The sequence below is a fragment of the Leucopleurus acutus genome (assembly GCF_964270905.1).
Source record: "Leucopleurus acutus genome assembly, chromosome: 17".
In the NCBI taxonomy this organism is placed as follows: domain Eukaryota; kingdom Metazoa; phylum Chordata; class Mammalia; order Artiodactyla; family Delphinidae; genus Leucopleurus; species Leucopleurus acutus.
In genome coordinates this window covers 66215677-66235874 of record NC_139159.1, presented here as the reverse complement: position 1 = coordinate 66235874, position 20198 = coordinate 66215677, and the positions used below count along the sequence as shown (strand labels likewise).

At 44.6% G+C, this 20198-nt stretch overlaps 1 protein-coding gene across 2 annotated transcripts in view; it reads left to right on the top strand.

Annotated features, from left to right (window-relative positions):
- Window positions 1-2553: 2553 nt before the first annotated feature.
- Window positions 2554-20198, top strand: part of SNTB1 (syntrophin beta 1) — a 239078-nt gene continuing 221433 nt past the window's right edge. For both annotated transcript variants that reach the window (XM_082858486.1, XM_082858485.1), the window contains exon 1: window positions 2554-3235. In XM_082858486.1, the coding sequence (XP_082714612.1) occupies window positions 2662-3235 (574 nt within the window). In that variant the 5' untranslated portion in view covers window positions 2554-2661. The remainder of the gene's footprint in view (window positions 3236-20198) is intronic.

The following is a 20198-nucleotide window of genomic DNA, read 5'->3' as shown; positions in this document are numbered from 1 at the left end:
AAAGAATGTGTCAATTCTGGAAGGGCCGGGTGTGCTCTAACTTTGGAAAGCAGGAGAGGCCAGAGAGACAAGGCTGGCTGCCCCTTTCTACACACATCTAGGGGAAGGGTCTAAACCCTCAGGGCTTTCCTCCCAGTGGAAAGGCTGGCCTCAGTCCAAGGTGAACACTGGGGCTGACAGGTTCTGAGCATTTTTAGGACAGTGTAGGACAATGATTAAGGTCCAAATTCTTCACACCTGGGTTTGTATCCTGACTCTGCCATTCATTAGCTACAGGACCAGAACAAGTTTTACAATCTGTACCTCTGCCTTTCCACCTGTGAAACAGGAGAGATGATAATAGTAAGTAACCCCAAGAATTACTGGGAGGATTAAGTGAACATGTATAAAGCACTTAGAATAGGGGCTATTATTCTAATTCCATTGGTGAAGGCATCTCTGGCTGACATGTATACCTCAGGCCTAATGATACTGAATATTTGCTCTTCTCCTTCTGATGCCACTTTCAACAAGCAACCTACTGCTTCCCACGTAGGGCTGCTTACCCGGAAAAAAAATGTGCTTATCACAGAGATTCTGAGAAATTCCCATCCCAGAGCTTGCAATTTCTTATGGCAAATTGATACATTACTTCTAGTTATGCCTGGGCCTCTGACATCGCTTGACCACAGAGGCAAGATACAGGTGTGATGTGAATGGAGGATTTCAGTCCAAGGGCAATCTGTTTTGATTTCTAAATCATCACACTGGCATCCTGGTGCCTATCTCCACCTCAGTGCGTTTGGCAGCACTCAGGCTCCTGAAGAGCGACATGTGTGAGTCCTCAGCCTCTAAAGCAGAGGGCAGCCCCCAGATGGTTTTCCCACCCAACACTGGAGCCGCCTGTGCTGTCCTGGCCGTGAGTACCTTTCCATGAAAGAATAAACAGCTTTTGGAACACTGGTGGGTTAGAAATATAGGAAATAAGGTTGCTACAAGCAGAAGTATAAATCTAAGCATTCCCCTTGACCTACCTGCAGTGACTTCTTTTCCTCAAAAACAAAAAAACCCAAAACTCAAATGTTTCCATTTCATTCTGGGACCCTGCCTGGAATACCAAACACCGGATCTCTGGGGATTGGTCTGGGTTTTTAAACATTCTCAATTAAAAGTGTGAGTCATTCTGGAAGGGTTAGAGAACTTCCAATGATAATACACATCGGTGGGAATGTGTTCAATAGATTTCTTTCCTCCTGACACCTTGCTGGGTTGGGTTTACCTTTAGGAATTCTCAGATTTGTGAATTTTGTTTTGGTTTTTGGAGAGAGGGCAGAGAGAGGAGGGAAAAGGAGGGAAAGGAGAAGTGTGAAACACTTCCAGAGTTCCATGAGACCTGCTTAGGGTCGGGGAGAACTTGAGAGGTTCAAGGACAAGGAGGGTTCTGGGAGGTTCAAATAAGACATGGGTTATGTTGGCATTTCCGCATTGGCCTGGGAAAGTAACCAATGATTATAATATCATTTCCCAGGAAAAATGCAGCTAGAGCTCCACATATGTCACTCATGAAGGAACTTTTGAGAGACAGTCCATTGCAACTGAGTTCTTAAATGGTGGACTTTCTATATTGGATCTCGGGAAGAAAGAGAACGTCACAGGAAGCATTTGGGTCGCACTGGGGGGGAAAAAAAGATAGGTCAGAAGCAGAGAGCATATAATGTGCTAGAAATGGAAGAACATCTGTCTCTGGGGTCTGGGGCAGGCAGCGACCTGCTAAAAACCCCAGCCAGCAAAGACACCTCTCCAGAGACCCGGCAGAAAGATGTCCTGCATTTAAAAAGAAGTTTCCCGCACTCGGGTTATGCTGACGTTTCATTTTGGGGTCTTGGGACAGCCTTCCCTCGTGACTCTCAGGGAACCCAGGGCCTCTGCCTGAGTCTACCTAACAGTCCCTGCGAAAAGGAGAGACAGGTAAGAACTCAGCAGGAGAAGCCGAGACTTGGTTTGAGGAAGCCAGAGGGAGGAGATTTGAATCTAGACACCCCTGGGGGGTAGGACTGAGAGGCGATTCTACAGAGGGTGTGAAAGGGGAGGGGGCTTGGGAGCATCAGGCAGGGGACCAACGCAGGACACACAGACCACGCCAACGTGCGGTGTGGGCGCCCGCGGAGAAGGGCGGGTGGAGAAGGGACGCCTGGGGCGGGGTGGAGGGGAAGCTGTCCCTGCGGCGACGTGCGCTCGGAGGAGGGAGGCGGGGAGGGTCGAGCGGGCGCGCGGCGTGTGACCGCCGAGGCTGCGGCGGCTAGAACAGGTGAGCGGCCGCCGGGCGCTGGGTCCCCGCCCTTCCCCGGGAGCGACTCCCCCTACCGACCCTCGCCGGCGCTTAGCCGTTACGCGGCTTCCCCTCGGTTTGGGGTTTTGCCACTGGCAGCTGGTTTTTTTCCCCTTTCCTGTTTCTGTCTCTCCTTCTTCTTTTAGGTTGCTCCACCCCTCCCAGGATCAGGCCAGGGGGAACCGGCCGCACCGCCGTTGCCAACTCGCGCAGGGCGCTTTGGCGAAGTCCCGGAGTGGAGTCCCGCGTCCCGCCTCCTCCCTGCGGGGCGCGCTCTCCTTGCTCCCCCCCGCAACCCTTCCCCACTTTTCCCCCCTTTTGCAATCACATGGCATTTTAAGAATGCCGGAAAGATGGCGGTAGCGGCGGCGGCGGCAGCGGCGGCCGGGCCGGCCGGCGGGGGAGGCGGCCGAGCGCAGCGGAGCGGGCTGCTGGAAGTTTTGGTGCGGGATCGCTGGCACAAAGTTCTGGTGAACTTGAGCGAGGACGCCCTGGTTCTGAGCTGCGAGGAGGGCGCTGCGGCGTACAACGGCATCGGGACCGCCACCAATGGCTCGTTCTGCAGGGGCGCCGGCGCGGGGCACCCGGGCGCGGGCGGCGCGCAGCCCCCGGACTCGCCCGCCGGGGTCCGCACCGCCTTCACCGACCTGCCCGAGCAGGTGCCCGAGTCCATCTCGAACCAGAAGCGCGGCGTGAAGGTGCTGAAGCAGGAGCTGGGCGGGCTGGGCATCAGCATCAAGGGGGGCAAGGAGAACAAGATGCCCATCCTCATCAGCAAGATCTTCAAGGGGCTGGCGGCGGACCAAACGCAAGCCCTGTACGTAGGGGACGCCATCCTGTCCGTAAACGGGGCCGACCTGCGGGACGCCACCCACGACGAGGCGGTGCAGGCGCTGAAGCGCGCTGGCAAGGAAGTGCTGCTGGAAGGTGAGGGGTTAACGCCGGGCGGGCCCGCTCGGGATGCGCAGCGCACGCCCCCCCGCCCCACCGCAGCCGCATCCTCACACCCACCCGCTTGCTGTCACCCACCAGGGGGCCGCAGCGCGCTGCTGGCGGAGTTTTGACAACTTTTGCCCACCTGGGGGCAACTTGTTCCCTCCCTAGGGTTGTCCCAGGCGTTGACCCGTCAGGGGTGTAGGAAAGGGCTAGGCGAAGAGGGTTTCTGTGCCGAGCACCGGGTCGGAGGCGTAGTGATGTTGACTCATTTTTTATCCGCGCAAAATCCTTGTGTAGGGGCTGGAAGTGAAACTGGCAATGAAGTGTACGCGCCCGCGTTCCGAAGCGAGCTCACTGAGTAATAGCAATTCTGACAGTTTTCTGCTTTGGCACAATTTTCTTCTCAGGAGCCTGGGCTGCCCAGCTAAAAAAAAGGGTTGAATCTCAAAGGGGCCAGAGAGGGGTGGCAACGTGTGAATGCTAGAACTCCCACCACCCTTCCCGATTTCCTCCTTTCAAATTGGAAACTGGGCTTCTGGCTCGGGAGCTGTGCCCAGGGCTGGGAAGTGAGGTGCAGCTGTATGCAAAAGTTCACTTCTGCTGCCAGGTGTTTGGCCGGTGCCTCTGGATTCCAGGTTGCTCCGGTGGAGGGCTGGTGAAGTGGTGTTTCTGCCTGCATCTTCCCCCGGTGTTTCCCCTCCATTCCCCCGGAGTGATGTGGAAACAACTTTGCATTTGTAAACAGTTTCCCCTGCGTGTGAGGTGTCTTAGAAACTACTCTCTTGCGATCTTATGTCCCCATTCTCCTAGTTACCAAATGTGAGCAGAATAGGTAGCACCGTTTTCTGCGCTTTTGTGACTGTGGGGCGTTACGTGGGGCAGAAGGGCAGTGGTAAGGGGATGACGCATTCTCCTTTCCCACTACAGCTGCATTTTTCACTGGATGCCTGCCACTCTGCCCCTTAGCTTGCTTTGTACATAGCTCTTTCAGCACTAATGTCATGGAAATATCTATTTATTCAGCTTTTCCCCTGCTGTAGATTGAGTTATCTGGGGTCTTTGATTTAGTTTGGGTCATCTCCCTTGAGCTCCATGACATGCTTGCTGAGTCAACGAATAAATGAACCCATGGCCATTGAAACAATGTTTCAACTGAGACCTTGTAAACCAGGTGGTTGATTTAAGCCTAAATTAAGAACTTAAGTCAATTTCCTGCTCATCAGTTGTGGTGCTGGTGTGTGAAACCCAGAAAGTTAGAAGTTGGGAAACCAACTGTTCCCTGTAACAGCTGATGCAACTCTCTGGTACATGGCCCACATCCTGGCCTAGAATACACGTCCCCCCCCCGCCCTTATTTGTCTAGAGGATTTGTGATGTCTTCATATTTAATTGCTACCCAGGATCCAGAAAGTGGAAGGCTATTTGCTTTGGCTTTATGGTTAACATAAGTAAACAAAAAAAGTTTTCTTGATTCAAGTGTGTGTCGGCTTCTGTGACAAGGGGCAGGCGGAATCTGGAGCAAGTGTAGTTTGGACTATAAACGGCTGAATACCTGCTTGGCTTGTAATATTTACTGCAAAATATCAGGGGGCACACAGGCAGGTGGCTTCTATTTCAGGCACTGCCCTTCATTATGTCTCTTCTTCTCCTCAGTTTCACTTTAATGGATAGTGATTTAGCAAAGAAGTAAAAAAAAAAAAAAAAAAACTCTCTCACCCCAAAAGAGGAAGAAAATGTGACTTGCTACAGTTTAAAATAAACTTAGACAAAGAAAAAAAGTCAAGCAGTTGTCTGACTTTATTGGTGCAGCAACTGAAAAGTGAGCTTTGTAAAAATCTCTGAAGGTAACATTCTTACAACGGATTGTTGTGTGTTCCAGGCAGGACCTCTAGGGGCAGACCTATGGGCTTCTTAGACACGACCCACCTGGGCTTTGGGCAGCAGTCTTATTCCAAGCCTGAGTTTTCAGAAATTGACTGCTATTAAGATAAGCAAGAAACCCTCCCCCCCCCCCAAAAAAAAACAGTGTCTCTTCTTCTGAGAGTATTGGTCCGAAATGAGGTGGGAATGATCATGCATCATCAAATCAAACAGCACACAACCTCTCTTTTGTAGCTTGGCCTAGTACAGGGATTCCCAGCTAAAGGTACTTTTCAGAATCATGGGAAGGGCTTTTTAAAATCACCTATCGGGACTTCCCTGGCGGTCCAGTGGTTAAGACTTCGCCTTCCAATGCAGGGGGTGTAGGTTCAATCCCTGGTCCAGGAGCTAAGATCCCACATGCCTCACAGCCGAAAAACCAAAACATAAAACAGAAGCAATATTGTAACAACTTCAATAAAGACTAAAAATGGTCCACATCAAAAAAAAAAATCTTGAAAAATATTTAATAAAATAAAATCACCTATCTACTTGCTACTGCACTGAAATGCCATCTTGATTTCAGAATTTCTACATAGGAAAGTCTTTGCTGATGTAATCTAGTCGGACCAGAGGGCTAAGGGAGATGTATTAAAGATATATTTATATGGCAAAGACACTGTTTTCTATTTAGATTGCTTTTTTTGGTTTGTATGATTTTTGAGGGAGCGGTTGGAGACTAGTTTCATCCCTCAACCGCAGCCAATATGACCCCCATTACATGACATGCGCCCCTAGTGGAGACTGACTGCCTCTACTAATGGTACATCCTGTGAAATGAAACCCCGCCCAGCAAACTTCAATGCCAGCGTTCTAGTCTTAGATTCTGCCACAGAAGGATGTCAACCTCCCTGAGCCTCAGTGTTTTCTGAAAAATGAGAATAAAGAAATGCTTACTTACTGGGCTGCTGTATGGAAGAGCACTCTGAGAATTTAAAAAGGCCTGGGGAGGGGGGCGGGACAGAATGTATCAAATGCCTGCTGTGATTATTTTTACAATTCACATGAAGATGAAATTGCCCCTTCTAAGGGACACACCTTTCCTATTCCTTTACTAGAGTTTATATTTTTTAATTTTTATTGTTTTTTTGTTGTTGTTGTTTTTGTACTATAGAACTGTAATGTTAGGAGACCTTTGCTCTGGGAAAAGAGAATCACAGCAACAGCTAATATCTCTTGAGCACTTAATATGTGCCAGGTTTTACTTATATTTGTTCGTGTACACTTCTGGTAACCCCATGAGGTTAGTGCTACTGTTGCTTACTTTACTGATGGGAAACTAAAGTTTACAGACTTTACATGTTTAAAGTTTACAGGTTATTTGCATAAACTACCAGAGCTAGAAGGCATCCAGGTCTATCAGACTTAAAAGCTCATACTTAAAACCTCCAGGTGAAATTGATACTCTGAGCTTCTGCTTCAACTGCGTGCTTGAATCAGTTGAAGCTTCATCAGTTATTGGGCTCAAGATGTCCTTCCCCACTACTCGAATGTGCTGACATGCTTGGGCCGGCTTTGAGCAGGAAACAGCAATTGTGTGGACCGCTCAAAAGGGAGAGACAGGAAAGAGGATTGAGTCTCAAAGCCCTCATCAGCAAGTGTCTGGCTATCAAGAGGGAGCGGCTGCGATATGGCCCAAATTTACAATGTGACTGAGCCTCCATCATTAAACACATGGCGGGCAAAGAGACTCAGTTGCAATTCAGACTTAAAGAGTGAATAAACTATGCCAGTTAAGTCAGTGTTAAACCAAACGTGCATCAAAGTTAAGATCAGAAATCTTCACACTGTGAACTCATTTCCCATTTTAGGGAGGTGGGAACAGGGACCCTGCATTCAGCCATGCAGATATTCAACCTCACAACTCCAGGGGTGCACCCTCTGGAGTTGGGCAGGGCATACCTGCATAGACGTCTTTGGCAGCTTTGGGTACAGAAGGGGGGGTGGGGGAAGAGGTTTTTGCCCTTATATTAATAGTAAAATCATAATTTGGCCTATATCAACCTTTTTGTAACTGAAGCGACAATAAAATTGGTTTCTTCAGAACTTTGTTGAGATCGAGGAGTGCAGAATGTTCTGGAAGTGGAGGTGAGGGGTGGACAGAATTATCCTTGGGTACAGAGGTCACTTATGGAACTAGACTAGAAAAAATAGAAACGCAAAGGAGAAAGTCAGAGACAGTTGTTGGCATTAACCTTCTCCATCAGAGTTCCTCCCTCAGTACTACTCCCAGGAATGCTTGTCTGCTGAGATCATCTAAAATGTCACTTTCATAATCACTTTCTCCAGTGGTGGAAGTAGGGATGATGGGGCAGGGAGATGGCAGGGTGCAAGGGAAGGGCAGTGATATTGCTGGCATTCAGTCTCAGGATTGGATGAGAATTTGAAGTTTAAAGAATATTAATTTATTTAGAATGTACAGATTCTTAAAGAATACCCAAGAACCCTGGAATTAGAATCTTGAAACTTGAGTTATCTTTTAACTAATAATTACACTTTTTGCAATATACTTTATTTCTTTGGACCTTAATTTTCTTCATTGGAAAGCTAGAAAACTGCAGTAAGCCATCTCTAAACCTTATTTCACTTCATAACTTATAAATTCAGACCCAACACACTTTTATGAACAAATCTTTCTAACACCCCTTTTATTATCATGAAATGAATTTCATAAATATAACCTAACTCTAATTTAAATTTAAAATCAAAATAATGCCCTATTATTAACATGAAAAAATGGAGAAATGAAGTGAATTATAAAAAATATGTTTCAACAGATAACTGCATGGTACAACTACACCAGAGGTCATAATGAAGGAGGTAGATGCTAGGACTTGTGTGTAGGGTAGGGGTATGTAGTATGTAGTATCACTTGGGATCTGGAAAAATCTTGCACTGTGAAGGACTGGCTCAGACGTTGCAAGGTGTCTTGGATCCCTGGCGGCTATCACTAAATGTTAGTCGTATGCCAGCATGACCCACCTTGACCTCTAAAATGCCTCCATAAGTTTATGAACTGCTATTGGGGAAGGGCAAGAACCAACCTCTTAAGAACCAGTGTTCTGTAAGAATGCTAATTCTATTTTATAATGCCTAACCTTTTGTAAACTCTTTTTACACGTGTGATCGTACCTAACACTTATATAATATTTACCTGGTACCAGATGCTGTTCTTAGCACTTTACGTGGACCAAATCAGTGGTATCTCACAATACCCTGATGCTATCAGTATGTCTATTTTACAGATGAGAAAACTGAGGCCCAGATCAATGAAGCCACTTGCCAAAGAAACACAGTGAATAAATGCTGAGGCTGAGATGGAAGCACAGCCTTAAAGCCTTTGATCCTCATGAACAGCTGTATAAAATAAGCGGACTAGGGATGCTTATCCTCGACTTGTTGATTGGGAAAGTGAAGCTCCAAGAGGTGGAATGATTTGTCTTTATGAGGCCTTGCTTCTGCTTTCTTGTTTGAAATATTCGTTTCCTACTATGGCTGTAACAAATACCTAGAAACCCTGGTAAATTAAAACACACATTTACTGTCTTACAGTCTGTTAAAGTCAGAAGCCCGATGCTGATCTCACTGAGCTAAAATCAACGTATCTGCAGGGCTGCATTCCTTTCTGGAGGCTCTTTTCCAGAAGCTTCTAGAGACCACTCTCCTGCCTTGACTCATGGCTCCCTTCCATTAAGCCTGGGGTAGCAGTTTGAGTCCGTCTCACCTCTAATCACTGCAACCTCTATTATACCTCCGTCTTGCATTTTAAAGGCACCTTGTGATTACATTGGTCACATCCAGATAATCCGGGATCATCTCCCCATTTAAAGTTAATGTTTAGCAACCCTAATTCAATTTGCAACCCTAATTCCCCTTTGCCGTGTAAGGTAACATATTCACAGGATCTGGAGACTAGGCCTCTTCTTTTCAGGGGGTGGTGGAGAGGGATAATTTTTCTGCTACCACATCTGGTTTGCTAAAGTCATAATGGTGCAGAGTTCCCAGGTAGGACTTCATGAATACGCTGAACCACAGTAAAGAATCACTTCCTGTCTCATTGCAAAGGAGTTCTTCATTCATTCATTTATTGATGCCTCTAACGAGTTATTTATTCCGTGTCTTCTATGTGCCACACGCCACTAGGGGATTGCCCTCAAGAAGCAACATTTGAGTGACAGACACAGATCAGCACCGGATCAGCACCGTACAGGCAACTACAGGATGGAGTGAAAAGGGCAACATGCGGGGTTTTATGGGATGCTGTGGGTTCCCGCGGGAAGGGCAGCTGAGCCCCTCTAGGGCTAGGGAAGGCAAATGCCTCAGGGCAGCCTAAAAAAGAGCTTGGCATCAGCTGTAGCCCAGTGTGGCTGAGCGGGTAGAATGTGACCTTCAGACCTTGATGAAGGGCAAGACTGAAAAAAGACCAGAGAATTGAGCAGGGGGCAAGGCTGGTAAGCCTTGTTACAGAGTTGGATTTCATTCTGAGGGTGAAGTGTTTTAGGCAGGGAAATGTCACGCTCGGTTTCACATTTCAAGAAGCTCGCTCTCTAGGGCGGTGCTTCTAGCATGAGGTTGGCAGGGCTTTAGTGAAATGACTGGCTCCCTGTTTCCACCCAGCTGCCCTGGGACACGGCCACTTGACCCTGAATTATACTTGGGGGCAACTCCATGAATAAGGCTTAGGTTTGCAAAGGGGCTTTACTCACATTACGATTTTGTCACCAGGTCACCCCTTTGTGGATGCTTGGACAGGTGTTACAATCTGCCTTTTGCACAGGAGGGTTAGGTGACTGGTCCCAGGTTACCTGTCAGTGACAGAGCTGGAAATCAGATTATCTAACACCCCATCAGCTCTCCTGCTGCGCGCTACACAAACTCAAGACATCGTGTGGGGACCAAAAGAAGTCTCAGAGGAATAAGCCTTGGCCTCTGATTTGGGGAGCCTTACAGTAATTAGGGAGGCAGGGCATTTGAGGCTGACTGTGAAGTACTTGAGATTAGTAAGACAAATAGGGTGATTTTGACTCCAGCATATATAGCATAGTACCTGGCAGACATCAGGCTGTTAAAATGTGTTAGAAAAGGAAAAAATGGAAGGACAGATGGAAGGAAGGAAGGGAGGGAGGGAGGGAGAGAAAAAATTGGGGGATTTAGCAGTGACCCTTTTTTTATGACTCCCATCCTCCAGCACTCCTGCTGTTGGACTATGGTGATAAACATTTGGCATCCGATAATGAAAACTATACCTTTTCCTGTAGAGAAGAGGAATAAAGAAGGGACTTTATAAACCTAGGAAGCACTTACTTAACATAGACCAGTCTTGAAAGAGGAGCCAGTCTTGAAAGGCCAGTCTTGAAAGAGGAGTCCCAAAAGAGGAGCCAGGCATGATTTTAACCGTGATCCGAAAATGTAATTAATTATCCTTTTCGTGTTATATTTATAACCACTTTGCCTTTGCCCCGCTGTGGCACAGGGACCTCCACATCTGAATAAGTAAGAACGCTTTCTACCCAAGGAGATGAAAACTCTCTGCTTAGATATTTTAATTGTTTCTTTTTTAAGCTTATGTATCAGCCTGAGAATTCAGACCATGTTCCTTAAGTGAAGCTGATCGGAATGGTCCTTCAGTTCCTTCTTTCTGCCGGGGTAGGGGATGTTCTTCTTGTTCAGTGGTGCATTTTAGCCGTCACCCCATGAAGTATGTATAAAAATAACTCGCTGCACATGGCTCCACACTTGTGAAAGACATCTAACCAAAGCTACCAGTGTTCTGTTTGGCGAAGGGAAATCATTCTCTGGCAGCTAGTGGCCTGCTAAGAATTCTACTTCAGATGATGCATTTCAAAGCAGTTCATGTTAAAGAAAAGCCAGAATTTCCCCCCGTATTTATAACAGGTGTTTTACGTACCAAACCTCATTACCCACTTCACTGGCTTTGATCTATAATAATGCTTGCCTTTAGCCCTGGTCTGCAGAGTGAGACTTAAGAGAAAATATATAATGTGCACCACAAAGTAAATATCCTAACAGACCCGCACAAATGAGCCGCATTCCCAGCGCAGAATAGACAAGATGGACAGGTTCATGATTAATAATGATTATCATGGATCTTAAAAGGATGACCCGTACTTTAGCTCAGTACTTTTAAAAACTGCTCCTCCCTGTGGACTGAAGCGTCGTTCTTAGCATGTTCATAAGTGTGGGAGGCTCTGTCTAAAATGTAACGGGTTGCTGAGGAGGACTGCAGCTGACATGTCCAGTTTGTTTGCATTGCTGTTCAAACTGCTCTTGTTTCTTCCTTTCGCAATTTTGTTTTTTTTTCAAAGTGGTAAAAGACAATGGTTCAGAGGGTGGGCCTTGGATTTATTTTGTCTGGGCTCGAATTTGCAAGCCACCTCTTTCTCCCTGTGTGATCTTGTGCAAGTTACTTAATTACAAGCTTCAGTTTCTTAATCAGTGGGTTCATTGTAAGGAGTAGAGTGATTATGTATGTAAAGTGGTTAGCTCATTGCCTGGAACCGTAGTCTGCACTAAATAATTAGTAACTGTGTAATATGTCAGGTCTCATGCTTATCTAAGTATTATTTTTGGATAGAGGGTTCAATCCTATAAGTAAAATGAAGGGTTCAATCATATGTTCTATAAAGCCTTTTGGGGGGCACAAGGGACAGCTTGGGATTTGCCATGTTAGGGAACCAAATGATGTAAGTGATGGCTTAGGAGAGTTCGTTTGCCTTGCAGGTGTGAATTATGATCCCACAAGGGTGTATTTCACTGATGAGTTTTAGTCGCATCAGGTGCTTTCCATCAACCAAACCACAGTGTAGGGTGCTGTGGCTTTTAGTGGGCAAATGTGAACTGTGTCTTAAAATGCTGATATGCAGAGGAGTGTTTTGTGAAGGAACAGTAGGCAAGTAGGGATTTAACCTACACAGCAAAATTCAAAACTCTTTAAAATTTTTTCTAGTAATTATAGGAATGTGGAGATCTTATTAACCCAAAGAAACCCAAATGTTTCTTTTACAAAAAATGTAAAATATTTATATAATCATTACTAAGTCAGAAATATACTTTAGTTTTTTATTCTATTATTTAGTACTGTGTTTCATGGTCTCCAAGAGACCATCCAGTGGAAGATATGTCATTGTTTATGTACCCTTAAGAAAGAAAAAACTGTCTAAGATGGGAAGTCTGATAGGTTACCTGCATAAAGTTGGGACACCAAAGGGCTATGCCTTCAATGCAGGAATAAATGAAAAATAAACCCATCACACAAAAAGGGACAACGAAGGCACTCATTTCAAATTTGGTACTGGTGGAAGGAAGGAAGAATATATCTCCAATAATTTTGAATTGCAGGTTGGTTCTAATAAATATTTAGGTCTGAATATACAATGTCAGTGTGAGTTTTAAAAAGTACTTAGGCAGATAATCTAAAGTGTTTTCAGATAGAGAGAGCCCCCGATGAATGATAGGAGAAATTATAAATACTCTCTGCAAGAACTTGGTTTCCATCCCCACCTTCAGAGATTTTAAGGCCCATCCCCCAATTCAAAGATGATAAAATATGAAAAGAAATGGGCAGTTTGAATTGATGAGGTATGGTGTAAAATTGTTACACAACTATTTATTAAAATAATTTTTCTTTTAATGTTTGTAAGGTGGCACCTTGTTGGTAGATTGAAGCAAAAATCTGTAGAGGGATGAGATGAAATTCCTGTTCTAAAATAGAACACCCCAGAGGGGAGACAGGTGTAGAGTAATAAACTACATTTATGTAAATTACAATAAGTTCTATAATAATAAAAAGTTATAAAGGAGTAAATGTTGTGACAGAACTTATGGAATATCTGAAGGTACTAAGGATATATGAAGTGGAAAGGAATGCTTCACAGAAAAGGTGACTTGAGAGTAGGATTACATAAGCAAAGTGAAATTTAAAATATAGGTAATTACATGGCTATCTGGGGCCCTGCATTTCAAATACTTTCATCTGAAATGTCCTTCATCTGCAATGAAAATCAAGGTTAATGATTTTTCTTTTTTGCTTGCGATATCCATATACTGTCCTCTGTTCTGTACTTCATTTTTAGAATTTGTCTAAATCAAAATACTACATGTTTATAGCATTCCTTCGCCTACCCTCCCCCATATCTTCTCTCCTGTTCCCCAGAATATTAGAATATATAGCAGTATAGGCATATTATTTAGAATATTCTAATAGCAGTATGGGCATATGATTTAGAATATTGGAATACTTTTTTTACATACTAGAATATATATTCTAATATTCTGAATCATATGCCTATTACTGCTATTTCTTGATATATCAGATTTAGCCATGATTGACTAAATCAGTCTCTGTTTATAAAATTATGATGTCAGTATTGCTCCATTTTCCAGCCAAGTAATATTCTATGATCAGGTCTTTTGCAGTTACTAACAGCTTTTCTTTTTTTTCCATTTGCTTAGTTTTCTTATGCCTAGCTCAATTTTTTTTTCCCCAAATGCAGCACTAATGTATCAAATTTCTAGCAATAATTTTTTTTTCAGATTTTCACACATATCAAATAATCCACCCATTCTGTTTATTTTTCTCCTGGAGCCCTGCCACTCTGGACTGGTTCTGTCTTGGCCTGGTGTATGGCCGTCTTCCTCGGGTTTGTCCTTGGCTTTATCCCGTGTCTGTTTTCCTGAATCTACTATCACCTTCATTTCTTGTTTACTCCCTAGTTTTGCTGGAGCACTTTTTTTTTTTTTTTTTTGCGGTACGCGGGCCTCTCACAGCTGCGGCCTCTCCCTTTGCGGAGCACAGGCTCCTAACGCGCAGGCTCCTAACGCGCAGGCTCAGCGGCTACGGCTCACGGGCCCAGCCGCTCAGGCTCCGGACGCGCAGGCTCAGCGGCCATGACTCACGGGCCCAGCCGCTCCGCCGCATGTGGGACCTTCCCGGACCGGGGCACAAACTTACGTCCCCTGCATCCGCAGCGGGACTCTCAACCACTGCGCCACCAGGGAAGCCCCGGAGCACATTCTTAAGTGGCTTTCTGAGAAAGAATGTTTGGGAGGTAAGTATGTGATAATATCTTTAATTTGTTTTCTCACTGGGTTGGTCCTTTGATTGTGGGTCTGAGGTAGCAGTCATTTTCCCTCAGCAGTTTTCAGGGTTGCTAGTGAGAAGTCGTAGGCCATTCTCGTTCGCTTTCTTTTATGTGTGAACTATTTCTTTTTGCTGGAAACTTTTTTTTTTTTTGCGGTACGCGGGCCTCTCACTGTCGCGGCCTCTCCCGTTGCGGAGCACAGGCTCCGGACGCGCAGGCTCAGCGGCCATGGCTCACGGGCCCAGCCGCTCCGCCGCATGTGGGATCTTCCCGTACCGGGGCACGAACGCGTGTCCCCTGCAAAGGCAGGCGGACTCAACCACTGCGTCACCAGGGAAGCCCTAATACTTCTTTTTATCTCTGATATTCTCAGTTGTATAGACTGCCTTGCCTTGGTGTGAGGCTTTTGGTAATCAATTTTCCAAGCACTTAATGGACAGCAGTAGGCTGAAGCCATAGTTCCCAAACTGTGTGCCAAGATATCCTAGGGTGCCCCAGTGAACTCACAAGGGTACCATGGAATATTTTAAAGTGTCAAGGAAAACAGCACCATCTCTTGGATACCAGGCAAACAGTTAAAGGGAGTTTCAACATTAGATTGCTGCATTCCTTCAATAATGTGAATATCTTTGCAAAGCCGGGTTTCCTGCGATTACTGTGATAAGAAATTAAATTAAATTAAAAATAAGTACCACATGAAATGAAGGTGGCAGTATCCACATGATTCCAAAGCTTTAGAAGTTGTACAGTGCCCAACAAATGCTAAGTTTTTAGGACTTAAAGATGTACTACATTGTTTCGACTTAACTGCTTAATAAATTGAATTGGTAGGTGTTTCTTTGGGCCTATGAGTGTCATGAAAAAAATAACTAAGACATTTAGGGTGCCATTTACCGAGTAGATTGGGGTCTGTGGTCCAAAGGCTCTTACACGTCAGTTCTGGAACAGTTTTCTTGTATTATTTATTTGACAGTTCTTCTCCTTTGCCGTTTTTGCTCTCTGTGTGTGGAAATCTTATAGCTGGATGTTGGACCCTCTGTATGGACACGCTAAGAAACTAATTTTTGTTGTTATCTTTTTTTTTCTTTTTTTTCTCCAGTTGTCCTTCTCTTTCATGTTTGTTCATTTTCATGAACAATTACTAGATTTGTATCTACAACTCTTGTATTGAATCTTTAAAAAATTTTATCTGTTCTATCTCTAAGCTCCAGAACATTCTCTTGGTCTCATTGTTCATTCTTTTCTTATAGCATTCTCTTGTTTTGTGGGTACAATATCTTTGCTGCTAAGAACCCATGAAGAGTAGTTTCCTGAAGACTTTTTTTTGCACTAATATTGGCTCAGATGTCTCAATGTACCTTTCTGTTCACTTAATTTTTCAGTGTGTTTAAGCATATCTGATAGTGTCACGTATTCTGAGATTTGTTCCATTTTTGTGTTCCCCGAGAGGCAGAACCTGATAAGAGTATCTCAGTGTAAGAAGTTTATTTGGGGTAGAATCACAGAAAACACTGGTAGCAGAGTGGGAATGTAAGACGGTGATTGGAACAAACCCATAAAGACCCCACCGTGAGCCACTAAGCCACTCTGGAATGCATCAGATCCTAACTGAGGGGTGAGGAAGGGGGTGAAACTTATTCACCAGCTCGCCATCATCATTTCGTTAAGGTTGACTGCTGAGGGTATTACCTCTCTGATACTCTTGCTGGCATCTCTGTGAGGGTCACAAGTACCCTCCTGCCAAAAAGATGCCCTCCAGGCAGAGAACTGCAGGTATTCACTCTAAGCAGCCTTCTCTGCATGTAACATTGACTGCAGAGGAGACATGATATACTAACTTGGGCTTCATCAGAACCTCATTTCCTGATTTAAAAGTGTTCGGAGGAAATCGTGATGGAAGATGTACTGTGCTCAGACCCATTTCTGTCCCAAAATCTTTTGTAAAGGCTGGTTCAGACACAATCAAGATGGAGTATATTATCCTCGGGAAGCCTTGTAAGGCAAAATTTTGCCCACCTTTACCTGATTTTTAATTTCTTTGAGTGTGTGGTTAGCAGAGAGGCTGGCAGTTCCACTTAGTTGATTGCACAGTCCCTGCAAGTAGGCTATGCACAGGTTAGATTAATTGAACCAAAGGGGAGCTCTGTGTTTCTCAACCTCAGTGCTATTGACATTTTGGACTAGATAATTCTTTGTTGGGGAGCAGGGTCCGTCTTCTGTGACGTAGGATGTTTAGCAGCATCCCTGGCCTCTACCCACTAGATGCAAGTAGCGTCCTCTGCCCCTACTTATAATAACAAAAAATGTCTCCAGACATTGCCACATATCCCAAGGAGGGCAAATAGCCCCTGGTTGAGAGGCACTGGTGTACAGCCTATAGTACCGGTTCTCAGACTTGGCCATGCGTTAGAGACACCTAGGAAGCTTTAAAAAACCTCATGACTGGATCCCTCCCTAAGGGATCCTAATTTTAACTAGTCAGGGATTTATTCTGGGTATTAGTCGGTTTACAGGCTCCCCAGGTGATTCTAATGTACCTTCAGGGCTGAGAACCACTGGCCAAATCGATCTGCTCATTAACTGTAAAGTAGTGAAACAGAGTCTAAGGCAATCAGGAGTGGTGGGGCCCGTGGTGGACTGGGTTAATCCAATGTCATCTTAAGGTGGGCAACTTCGGCTCTTATTGCCATGTGGAGGAAGATCTCTTTTCTGTTTTGTCTCTGGAACTTGCGATTTTCCTTTATTGACGCTTTGGAGTGCACAAAATACATGAACAGCAAGCCCCTTTTGATAATACGATTCCTGTTCCAGGGACAAAGGAACTATTGAGTCTCAGAGGGACGGTCAAAAGTGTAGATGAGGCATGAGCAGAGTGGACAAACTAGCTTTTGAACAATAGCCTCACCTGTCGAGAACTTAGTTTTCTCATGGCTAACGTGGGGATAACAATAGTACTTTGTGGGGCTGATATGAGAATGGAAAGAGTGAATACAGAACTTAGTACAATATCTAGTACTGTGCATTGTATCAAAGTGTGTTGGTTACTATTATGATATATTTGTCTTCCTGCATAGATTATATGATCATAAGAGAAGGGATCAGGCCTTGTCTACTTTAAGAACTTCAATGAACTGAACAGAATTGACTCATCGGTAGTTGTCTGTTGGTCATTAGCCATGGCCCTAAAACAGCAGGATTTGGGCAAAACTAAGAAACAAGCAGCTTCATTTGGTAAGATTTACAGATGGTTAAATAATGTACGTGGTGTTGGATCAACAATTATTTAACAGTGTCTCCATGTCGTAGGTCTTTATCAATACCTGGTTGAAAGAGGGGCCTAAATTAACAAAACCAGATGCTCTGTCCCAATCCTTCTAACACCTGGAAAATAAAATTTTGAAATGGATTTGCTGGTTTAAATATATTTTGAACACTTTACAATTTTTACGTGGGTACATTTTATTTTAAATTATACCTCATGTCCCAGAATCATTATTTCTCATTCTGCCAGAAAACGTACTCTCCACAAATTTATCTTTGCCTCAATAATTATGAAATGACAGGAGACTGTATTTCCAGTATGGTATGTTTATCAATCTGTATTTGTCAGGGAAAAAAATGAATATAACTTTACAACTGTTCCAAGTACTGAATTAAGTTGTCTATCCTTTGAAAACGTCCATAAGGCGTGGAAGGATGATCTGAAAGAAGAAACTTTTTTTTTTTTTTTGCGGTACGCGGGCCTCTCACTGTTGTGGCCTTTCCCGTTGTGGAGCACAGGCTCCGGACGCGCAGGCTCAGCCGCCATGGCTCACGGGCCCAGCCGCTCCGCGGCATGTGAGATCTTCCCAGACCTGGGCACGAACCCGCGTCCCCTGCATCGGCAGGCGGACTCTCAACCACTGCGCCACCAGGGAAGCCCCAAGAAGAAACGTTTTAAAGAATGAATCTCAGCCACTGATTTGTAAAATTCCATTCTCAGCTGCTTAATTTTTTTATATATGTTCATATTTATATACGTGTGGGCATGTAATGTAAAATATGCACATAAAATATATTTTGGGAAAATGGAAAGTTTCCCTGATATAGTTGTAGAGAAAGAACATACCTAGAAAACACACATGACACTATATGACAGCTTTGCTAAATGAGTGTTGTGGACAGTAAGTGCTGCTACACACATAATGAGGGAGGAATCCTGAAAGCTGTGGACAATACGGAATGCTTTTACAGCGCCAAGGCCTGAAGTGGACACAGATGGTTCATTCTTGTCTGCCACTGCGTCCTTCCACGCTGGGTAGAAGTAGGGCGCTTGCTTGCAGGGCAGGCTTCATCTCTTTCCTCATCAGCCCCGTCCCCCCATGCTGGAATAGTTAGACTTTTGGGGGCCGGTCCCAGGTCTTGGGAGCCTCCCACTTCCCAGGTTCTCTCTGTCAGGTTTCATATCCAGACTGGTCTCCTTCATCTTTGGCTTTCCTCTCCAGTCTTTCTAACACATTTACAGATTCCACCCCTTGTTTTGAGTTAAATATGTCCCCTCTAAATTCTTGTGTTGAGGTTCTATCCCTCAATACTTCAGAATGTGACATATGGAAATAGTCTCCTTGCAGATGCAGTTAGTTAAGATGAGGTCATACTGGAACAAGGTGGGCCCTGACTTGTATCCTCATGCAAAGGGGAAATTTGGACATGGACACACACACACACACACACACACACACACACACACACACACACACACACACACACAATACCTTGTGAACATGAAGGCATAGATTGGGGTGATGTTTCTACAAGCCAAGAAACTCCAAAGATTGTTAGCATGGAACTGATTCTCCCTCATGGCCCTCAGAAGGAACCAACCTGGCCAACACCTTGATTTCAGACTTCTGGGCTCCAGAACTGTGAGAGAATAAGTTTCTGCTGTTTAAGCCACCCGTTTGTGGTGCTTTGTTATGGCAGCCCTAGCAAACAAATGCACCCCCTATAGGAGGTTTTAGAATAAATTCCATTAAAATTTGGCAAGGAGTTTAAGGAGTGGGTGCACAGTCATTGAGTTCTAGCACATTTTTTTCTCTTTGTCAAATGTCTGATGACACCATCTGTCTTTTCTAAGTGTTCAAATAAATTCCTCATCACCTCTAGGTGTGTAAGTCAGCACCAATAGGGCTGAGCAATGGTAAAGGCTGTTGCAGGTTGATCTGTGCTCATGAAATAGGTGGGAACTAGCTCTCTGTTATGATGCATACAGCACTGCAAAAGTTTGCTCCCATGCATCTTAGCCTTGCTGTGAGTACTGTTACTTGGAAGCAATTTCTCTACTTTCTGGCTGTGTCAAAACCTGATATCCGCGCTACTGGAATAAATCATTCATGTCATTCCCAAAATGTTCACATATACGGTTGCTGGATGGAATACAGTTATTTGATTTAAAAAATTTAAGTATAAGTATGTCCCAAATACTGCGTGGGACATAGTTACGCTAAAAAATTGGGCTGCTTACCTGAAAGCCAAGTTTAACTGGACATCCTGCATATTGATTTGGTAAAGCTGGGAACCCAATTTACATTGCTTTCAACATTGTAGCCTTAAAGCCAGCCAGTGACAAAACCATGAGTCACTGGAGTAAGCCAATCAGAGGGTGGATCATTTAGAAAGGGTTTTGTAAAGATACAAGTAAACCAAGAAGCTGCTCAGAAGGTGTGGCTAAAACCTAATATTACCACTGTGACCTGAAGTAGTTCTCATCTGAAAATTGAAGAATTGGCATCTTGATGCTGTAGGTGTAAAACTAATTCACAAGATTGTTATTAATAACAACCCCCCCTTTATATCTTTACCCTGATTTCTTTCTAGCATGTCATACCCATAGTACTTCTATTCCTTAGTACAGCTGGCCTTCAGTATCCCTGGGGGATTGATTCCAGGACCCC